The sequence below is a fragment of the Eurosta solidaginis genome, chromosome 3 (genome assembly GCF_040869045.1).
Source record: "Eurosta solidaginis isolate ZX-2024a chromosome 3, ASM4086904v1, whole genome shotgun sequence".
NCBI lineage: Eukaryota > Metazoa > Arthropoda > Insecta > Diptera > Tephritidae > Eurosta > Eurosta solidaginis.
Window position 1 is genome coordinate 73,096,191 of NC_090321.1, and position 10,155 is coordinate 73,106,345.

Below are 10,155 nucleotides of genomic sequence, written 5' to 3' on the forward strand. Positions count from 1 at the left end.
ATCGCGGATGAGGACGTTTGACTCTCGGATTCGGAACTATTCGAATTGTCCGTACTGTCAGGGTAAGTTATTATCACGTTTGAGGGCTCTTCTGCCAGGGTACTACTGCACCTCGGAAGCGTATCACCTCCATGCAGAGATTCACCCTCTGGTTCAGCGCACGGGACGACGCCTCGAGCACTGGCTGATGTGGGAGCTATGAAGCCGAACGAGGTTCCCCCGCCTTCTCGCTCGGGTACTGGTTTCCCTGCCTGCGATGGTCCCTAGGGCATTTAGGAGTAAATACACCCTTATACCCACATTTAAAACAAAAAGGATTTTTTATGGGTTCCTCACAATATATATAGGAGTGCCCCATTGCCTGGCAATTCCAGCATTGGATTCCCGAATAGTCCGGTCTTCTGTTGCGTCGATATTCCAGCGCCTCTATTTGTGGATCCATTTCGCCGTCCTCGCTTTCCCTCCTCATGTCTGGGGTTGTCGCGCGTGCTTCGTTTACATGCCGTCCTGGGTAAGTGGCTCCCAACAGCTTGCTTTCTTTCAGCACTTGTTCACCTCTGCGTGCTACATCGCGTAAATCATGAAGAGTCCTTACATCTGCGTTGAAAAGCATCAGCTTAAGGCTATTGTTGACGTTTCTTTTTATTATGTCAATCAGTAGAAGCTCCGACATTGGCTCTCTTAAGCGCGCGTTCAAGGAGATTATGTCCGTGTGAAACACGTCATAGCACTCACTTGCTTTCTGCTTCCGCATGAAGATCTCCATCATGATCTAGTGGTCAGTTTTCAAAGTGCCAAACTCTCTTTTCAATGAGTAGCACAAAAAGGCATAAGTCGCGTTTGGGTTTTGTTTCGTGAAAAGCCAGTACCATTCTTCGGCCCGCCCGGAAAGAAACAGGTGGAAACTAGCCATTATTTGTTCGTCCGTGCATTGTGTGCGCTCACACAAGGTGTTCAGTTTAAAAAGGAAATCGGCCACGCTCCCAGTGCCGTCGAACGAGATTTTCCACTCCTGCGGCTTCACTACTATGTTGCTCGGAGCAGGGTATATTGGCGGTACTACCGTTGGGAATGGATTACGGTCCATCCTACTTGCGTTCCTGTTTTGCTGATTTGATTGCTGCGAGGATTCGAGAGCGGCGTTGAGCTGGGCCATATTGGCTCTAATTGAGCCCATCTCTCTCCGCATTTCCTCCTGCGAAGCCTGGAACAGTTGGTGTAGCACGTCCACCCACGAGCCTCCACGAGTAGCTTCGTCCTGCATTCCTAGGGTATTCGCCCGATCACTTGTAGCGTCCCCCAAATTTCCCATCTCCTGATTTGGTGGTAAAGCACCAGCTCCTTCGGGTGCATAGGTCGACACATTGGTCATTAGCCCCGAGATATCGTGCGTGTTCACGTGCTTCCCGGTCGGTCCAGTTTGTCGCGAGGGTCATTCAGGTCCGAGCCCATGTTTATTAACGCGGGATCTCCGTATCGTCCCCCTACTGGGGTGTGCACCACCAAGGGACGCCTGGCCTGAGAGAAGGCCCCTCTATTTTTATTACCCCGTTGCTGGTTTCTCTGGGGATTCCCCGCACTCCCGAACGGAGTGTTCCGGTCCGGTTGCCCGAATGACTGGTCGCGCGACATGTTCAAGGGAAAAAATTTGGTCAAGCAAAAAAAAACTTTTGCCACGTAAGGCGCTTAGGGATAAAAAAAAATTATATAAAAAAAAATTTTGCGAAAATAATTGCTGAAACCTCTGATCGATAGTCGTATCGGATAGAAGAGGTGAAAAGCTGCAAAAAAAAAAATGATTAGATAAATATGTCTTAAGTAACCCATGGGAATGCCGACATCCCATTCCCAAAAGGCAGTAGGCCACAGGAAAAAAAATAAACACAAATACATTCATACTTGGCCCTAGTGCTCCCAACCGCAGTGCGAGGGGGTCTTAAGGCCCCCCTCCGAGACTGGTTGGGGCCACCAGGGTCGGTTCCAGACACACACGCGTAGGTCTCAACACGCCCAGCCGCAACGCAGGGGCAGTCTCCAGGGGATTGCCCCTGGGACTGGTTGGGGGTGTTGGGGCCTCCCGTCCATTCTCTCTGGACACCACTCCTGCCTCCACCGCAATGGGTGGAGTGGTTTCGAAACCGCTCCCCAGCCTGGTGGGACAGGAAGGAGTGCCACTTTGAATCCCAGCTCAACCCGCCACAATCCAGGTGGTATTCTATGGTACCACCTGAGACGTGGGATGAGCTGGGGCCCTTATAATACACAGACACACTCTCACACCGGACAACACAAAACAAAAAAAATTCGGCAAAAGGGAAAACAAAAAAAAAATTATTTCACATTGTAAAAAAAAAACCCAATTAGCGGACATATTCAACCGGGGCCGACTAACGGACAAAACATCCGGAAACATAAAAACCCACTTACAAAAAAATCAAGTGCGTGCAGCACTGCCTCATCGGCTGAAAATGAAAAAAATTCCGGAGATTGACGTGAAGTCTCGTGGGTCCCTCAGCTACCGGAGACGATGATCATTCCGGACACCCTGATCCGTCCAACCATCCCACCGCAACGCAGGTGGCTGCTCCTGCGGCTGCTCACCCTGGACTGGTGGGATGGTCAACTTCACAGTTTGACCAGGAGTGACCCTCGTACACGCCGCCTCAGGAACCACGTTGGGCGCCATCTGTTATGGAAACGCATTTACAGTGGAAGCAGTAAAAAAAGGCGGTCGGCATGATGTGGTGGTGCACAGTGGCTAGTCATTGTCGGCTGGGGCGGGTCCTTGCCAACCTTACTGTTCCTGCGCCATAAATAGAAAAAAAGTTCCTATCATGCCTATCAAAACTAAAAGCTGTCAAATTCAAAAAAAAAAAACTGACAGAAGCGCAGAGACCGACTCAAAACGCTTATCAATACAAAATAAACGACATCCGGCCGAACCGGATGTCACGGACAGACCGTTGACATTCAAAGATTTAAATTCAAATTCAAAAAAGAAAGTCAAAAGAAACTAAACGCAACAAAAATTACCGAACCGGACATGACCGGTTACCAAACGATGAAAATCAAAGAGAAAAAAAATGTTGAAATTAAAATAAAAGAACCAAAAGGAAAATAAAGATAAAGGGCCGAATATATAAAAAGGCGCCGCGGGTGTTGTTGCGACGCCCGGTGCATGTCCCACCCTCAAAATCCATGGCCACCGAAGCACCTAAATTTCGGTGGCCCCTTACCTGGTAACCCTACGTGCCTTCTAAATAAATGGCGACGCCAGCATTCCCATATTGTTAACAAATTTATTCAAGTTTCATTATTACTAATATAGCATTTCTTTCTATAAACTTCTTTTGATCTGACTGCAACATTTTTTTTTTTTATATATATATTTATGCTTATAAATATTTTTATTTAAAAAAAAAAGTAGCAATCAAAAATGCGTGCCTAATTGGAGAGGAACTCTATTTTTTTTTGTAAGTTTTTAGAAAAATTATTGTGAGCTGCGTTTTGTGACGGTTCATTGAATGTAATAATAATTGGTTTGTTTTTATAATCTAATATATTATATATATAATAAATTTTTTTTTTTTGGTAGAAATTTGGTTAAATGCCCTTTTCTTTTTTCATTCACAAACCTATCTTAGGGCTGTACAGTTTGGATACAACTTCCGATAATTGGGGCCCCCTTACAAAATTAATATGTTTATTAGACTTACTTTGAGTTTAACAAAACATCAATTTGGTATAACACATAGTATAATGACACTAATATGTACTATGTACTAAGAAGTTTGTTATAAACGCAACTAAGACTAAATTTGGGGTAAATCATACTCCTCAAAAAAATTGTTTCACATGTTCAAGTAAAATGTAAGCTTTTAAATTTATGGTAAAATTAACGAAATCGTTTTACAGGTTCAGGTAAAACGTGAACTTTTTAATCTTATAGTAAAATTAGTGAAATCGTTTTACTTGTTCAGGTGAAACGTAAACTGTTTTGCATGTATCAGTCAGTGCTGGTATTGTTTTGGATTTAGTTCAACTCAGTCAAAAAAAATGTATACAAATTTTTTTTTTTGTTGATAATGTAAGCTAATCCGCATTACTCGTTATTTGCGTCCCTTAATATAAATTTAATGCGTTTTAACTGATAATGCAATTGAACTTGAATTACCAATAAAACTTTATTCCTTACCGAAACAATATCAATAATTTTTGCTCATTCCAAAATCATATCCGCAACAATTGCATTAATTAAAAAAGTAATAGTAAAATTTTAGCGTAATGCAAAGCAAATTTTAATACCTGAAACACTTTTTTTTTTGTTTCACAGGCAGTACAAATTGCCTACCTATGACCATTAAGATATGCTTTGTTTTTTTTTTTGTAAATTTTTCAGTATGCAACAATTTCGAACGTATAACAAGAATTGCTTTCTTAACTTTTCATTTTCTTCGCTCATTGTGCATATTGCATTCGTATTCATATTCGTTTTAATTCTATACTAGGGTGATAGCCTTAAATTTGAATATGTTTGTATATTAACATTATATAATGTGGCAGAGTCAAAAAAAAATTTTAAAAGACAAGGTTGAGGCTACAAATACGTATATTTGGTTCAGTAATGGAACGAACTCACCGCCTTACCCGCTGATATTCGTTGTCGCAATTGGCCTGGCCGCAGGCCTATGTTCGCTGCCCTGTGGTTGTCATTGTAGCCCGTATGGTCGTAGCTGATAAAGATGTGGTAGTATTGTTATCGCCGGTATGGACGCAGCTAATAAAGATGCGCTAGTATTATTATCGCCGGTATGGACGCAGCTGATAAAGATGCGGCTAGTATTGGTGTCGGTGGTACCGCCTGTTGTAGGTGTTAACATTAGTGGCCTCGGACCTATATTCGCGGCCCCGTTGTGTGCGTTGCAACTGGTGGTGGCGGTACGTCTGGTGGTTGTTGCGCTCGTGGTTGGCGCTAATAAAAGGGTTGGGGAAGGTACTACCGATGGTGATGCTCGTGATAATAGTGGGCGCCGTTGGTGGTGGTTGGCGCTTTATCATATGCTACTGCGTATGGAGTTTGTGGTGGTTTTGGGGTACCATGCAGTCAGCGCAGACCACGTCACAATAATAGGTGGCCGTTGTATGTTGCCATAACGAAAAAGTGAAATTGCGGCTAGTAGTAAAACAGTCGGAATGGCAAATGTAGGTAAATTAAGCACTTTGAAATGCAGGTAAGATTTGGTGTACGATGAACAAATGTTGGTTATTAGTGGAGGATTATTTACACTGCCTTTGATATCTTTTGATTCCATGGTGCCTTTAACTCGTCTCCTTTGTAGCTGCGGAGCTGACTGTCGCTGCATTTCTTCCAAATGCGTCACGATTGCGATTTTAATAATATCAAATGTTGCTTGCAGAAAATTCATTCAGTTTTATATTCGAAAAGTAGTATAGGATTGTTTTCATATGTACAATGCTTATCGGCTTAAAAACAATTCAATTTAAAGTACGCTTAGCCCTTAATTGGAAAATTTAAGAGCACAAAATCACCACGTTTAACCAACTCAGCTCGAAAAAGGAAAAGATCTTTTTTCTTCCTCCGGAACTCGTGTTTTTTTTTTTTTTTGTTCGCGATCGCCCGTCTGTCTTTTTCCTTGTTTTTCGATACTTTTTATCGCAACTTTCGCCACATCACTAGGTGTGTTCGCGTGAACACGCTCCCAAGTAGATCGTAGCCGTAGACCGTAGCAGCAGACCGTAACATCAAGCATTACCTCAAGTGTAGGATGAAGTGGATCCTCTGGAAGTGATAATGGGGGAATTCGCTTGAGGGCAATACCCACAGGGTCATCTGCAAACACCAAATCCAACATTTTATTTTTGCATTTTAATACATTGTTTAATTGTAGTAAATGTATATCAAGCAGACTCTTACAAAAAACATGCTGAGCGGTGGACGTCAAACATTTAATTCACTGTTGCCAATCCAACTTACTGTAGGCAAATTGAAGTCACCAAGCACCATCAGGCGGCCCCTATCTCGCAACTGAGAGTAAACACTACGTATAGATAAGCTATGTTGAGTATAAACATGCATATCCGAACGTAGCGGTTCCTTGGTTTTAGCCGCGTTGAGGCGGGTGCGTATTTTGGCTGCAACGAGATAATACTCCGAGTCGATGTTAGGTCCCCGGATCGTGCGCGCATCTAAAAAACTGGAGGCATGCCGTCCGTCTATCAGAACGTGATCGATCTGATTGCGAGTATTTCGATCAGGAGACAGCAATGTAGCTTGATGTATCTTTTTATGCATGAACCTCGTGCTGGATATGACCATGTTTCGAGCACCGGAAAAGTCAATCAGCCTCAGTCCGTTAGGAGAAGTTTCATTGTATAGGCTGAACTTTCCGACTGTAGGGCCAAAAACACCTTCTTTGCCCACCCTGGCGTTATAGTCGCCAAGCACGACTTTTATATCATGACGGGGGCAGCGCTCGTATGTGCCTTCTAATTGCTCATAAAAAGTGTCTTTCACCTCATCGTCTTTCTCCTCTGTCGGCGCATGGGCGTAGATGAATGATATATTAAAAAATTTTGCTTTCATTCGGATAGCGGTGAGATGCTCATTCACGGGCGTGAGCGCCAGCACTTGGCGACAAAGTCTCTCTCCCACCACGAATCCGACGACGAAACTGCGCTTATTCGTATGGCCACTTCAATAGATGTCACAAGTTTTGATCTTCTTTCTTCCTTGCTTCGTCCAACGCATTTCTTGGATGGCGGTGATGTCAGATTTTGCTTTGACGAGGACTTCAACCGTAGTAAAAAATATAAAAGTTGTATTGCCCCTATTCATTTACTTTCATTTTAAATTAAATTCACTCCGATAATTTTTTCCGACACAATTCCTCTTTAGTACTTTGGCATATGATCCTCTGTGGGTGCTCCATGGAGTACTACAGTGAAAGTACTTTGGAAAGTACTCTCACGTATTTACTCTATGGAATACTCACAAACAAAGCGAGAGTGGGATCACCTACTCCTCGCCTAGGACATCGCAATGATAATTGGAGCACATTTTTTGTATGAATATGGATTAGTTTTGGATACTCCTATACTCCCAAAAGGAGTATTCCTTACATTATTTATGGAGTACTCGCGTTTTTTGAAGGGTAGCAGCGATTATACTCCACTTAGCGCATACAATCTGGCATCATAATCAATAATGGCAATTTGTATGACAAAATGTCAAAATGCAATGGAAACAAACAAATGGCATCTCAAAATGTAAACGTCACTTAGAACTTACATAGAAAATCAAAATTCAACAGACTTCTCAGTCAAGTTAAAGGGCCCTTTACTGATACTTAGCATAAACTTTACTTGAATTGAGAACTGTCACTAACAGTTCTGTTAAATGAACATTGCATGCTACTGATTACACAAAACTTAGCAACACTGGACTGAGAAGTCTGTTGAACTTTGATTTTCTATGTAAGTTCTAAGTGACGTTTACATTTTGAGATTCCATTTATTGATTATGATGCCAGATTGTATGCGCTAAGTGGAGTATAATCGTGACTAAATTTCCAAGTTTACGCCAAGTCAAGTCAAGTCTATGCTAAGTATCAGTAATGGGCCCTTAGCTCCATCAACACAGTCACAACCTGGAAAACATTCCATTATGATCTCTCATTTTCCGAAGAAGAAGCATTCACATTCATATGGCTTTCGCGTCAATTTTTATCAAAATAAATCAGTGTTCCTTGAGATCCATAATATTTAATTCATATATTTGATCATTTATTATTAACTTGTATAACATGTCCGTGGACGAGGAAAAAATAATAAACACTCAACATGATGAGCAGAGGATTGAGAATGATTTTTATGGCAAAGCACAAAAATATTGGTCAGAAGTACCAGCTACAGTGAACGGTATGCTAGGCGGCCTGGGATATCTGAATACCATTGATATACAAGGATCAAGTAGTTTTTTGAGCGATCTGAAAAATTTGGAAAAAAACAGAGCATTGGACTGTGGTGCCGGTATAGGACGCATAACAAAAAATCTTTTAATGCGACGGTTCAAACAAACCGATATTGTTGAACAAGATGCGAACTTTGCTGCGAAAGCGCGGGAATATTGTGCTCCAAATGGTGATAATAGCAGTCGTTTGGGCGAAATTTATAATACTGGTTTACAGGAGTTTACCCCCACAGCAAATAAATATGATGTAAGCTGGTGTCAGTGGGTACTGGGACATCTAACGGACGAGGACCTAGTTAGCTTTTTCCGGCGCATGCGTAATGGCCTATCTAATAATGGCTATCTTATAATTAAGGAAAATGTCACCTCGTCCAATATGGTTGAGGAAGATAAGAAAGACTCTTCAATAACACGTCCACTTAAAACATATGAGATAGCCATCAATAGTGCTGGATTTCGAATAATAAAGACATGGCGCCAACAAAGTTTTCCCAAAAGCTTGTATCCAGTGTACATGATGGCATGTCGCCCCACTGAGTAATAACATCGTAGATGATTCTTAGATTTAATTTAAGGTTATTACTCTAGGGCAGCAACTCACAATCGAGACAATCTGCTGACATCGCTACAAGTCGTATAGTAATGTACATGTAAAATAACATACAGAAATGTGAAAATCCAAGTCTCGGCACTATGATTATTTGAGATTCGTTTGATTCTGGTTTACTCATTTCGGTATTTTGTATGTCGTAACTGTGCTATACACCCACTCCAAGGTAGAGGTCGTATACTAATACATGTCCAAAAATGTTGGAAACCATAAATTTCACTTCGGTCAAGAGATATTTGCGAATTTTTAATTAGCAGTTGACCCCTATCTATAGTATTACCAATTTTAGCTTTAGACTCGTCAATGAACTTGGATTGAATTCTAAAAAATCTGAAATAAAATGTTTCAAAATTTTATTAGTACATATTGCTAATCGATATATTAATTTATTTTATACTGTAAATATATTAATTGAAATAACAATTAGTACTAATCATGACCATGTTTAAATACATACATATATTGTTTTTCATTAAACATTTCAAGTTTTTACCAAATATTCAATGTTTTTGCGCCATGCGTAATGACATATTTGTAGTATCCTTATTATTTTTATTAATATGAATATTCACATAGTTATGTAGATTATATCATCTTGATGCATGAACCATGTTCTTGATGTAAAAAATTGAGTAATCATGAAAATTTTTGAAAAATAAAAAAATCAATATTGAAAATTAAAATATTGATAGAACATATTAAAATTACAAAGATCAAAGTAACTTAAACACAAAGTTAAATACAAATAATAAGAACCCTACATTACTCCCCCTTCCAGAGAATTAACATTAAATTAATTAAATGTTACTCGTTTTTGTTCTAATGTTATTGTGATGCGTGTTAGAGTTGTTAGGTAACGTTTCAATAATCGCCGGTTTTAGCCTGTCAATCGGGATAGTTTTGATTAAATTATCAATTTCTATTTCAAAATACTTCTTGTTTTTTTTTTTCAAGTACCTTGTATGGACCCTCATACGGTTGTAAAGAACGCTTATTAATTAAACGAACAAAAACAAATTTACATGTTTGTAAATCTTTCGGAACATAAAAAAAACATTAGAGTTATGATGATTTAAACTCGAATGAACATTCCTAAATTTTTCACGTAATTTACCCAAAATTTCATTTGACGATGAATTTTCAGATGTTGGAACAATAAGTTCACCGGGTAATCGTAAATTTTGTCCAAGAACCATTTCAGCCGGTGTAGCCGAAATATCTTTTTTAAATGTTGATCGCAAGCCTAACATTATTAGAGGAAGCTCTCCATACCAATCTCTGGTTCCATTTGTAGTCATTAAAGAAGATTTCAATTGCCTATGAAATCACTCTACCATGCCATTCGCTTGAGGATGATAAGCTGACGTTGTAATTTGATGACTGCCTAATAACTTTGTTAATTCCGTAAACAATTTTGAGGTAAATTGAGCACCCTGATCAGTAGTTATTTGCAGAGGTACACCAAACCGAGATATATATTCACGTAAAAATTTATTTGCAATTGTTTCTGCAGAAATTTCCCTTAATCCGTATGCTTCTGGCCCACGTGTGAACC

General features: G+C 40.2%; 1 protein-coding gene across 1 annotated transcript; it reads left to right on the plus strand.

Moving 5' to 3' along the window:
* The first annotated feature begins 7,687 nt into the window (after positions 1-7,687).
* Positions 7,688-9,365, plus strand: Ntmt (N-terminal methyltransferase). Its single transcript, XM_067772300.1, has one exon. It carries the CDS (start codon positions 7,824-7,826, stop codon positions 8,529-8,531), a length of 708 nt encoding a protein of 235 aa, XP_067628401.1. The 5' UTR covers positions 7,688-7,823; the 3' UTR covers positions 8,532-9,365.
* The last annotated feature ends 790 nt before the right edge of the window (positions 9,366-10,155 follow it).

Excerpts from the sequence above, each read along its gene's own strand:
- Ntmt (XM_067772300.1), top strand. The coding sequence starts at position 7,824 with ATGTCCGTGGACGAGGAAAAAATAATAAACACTCAACATGATGAGCAG.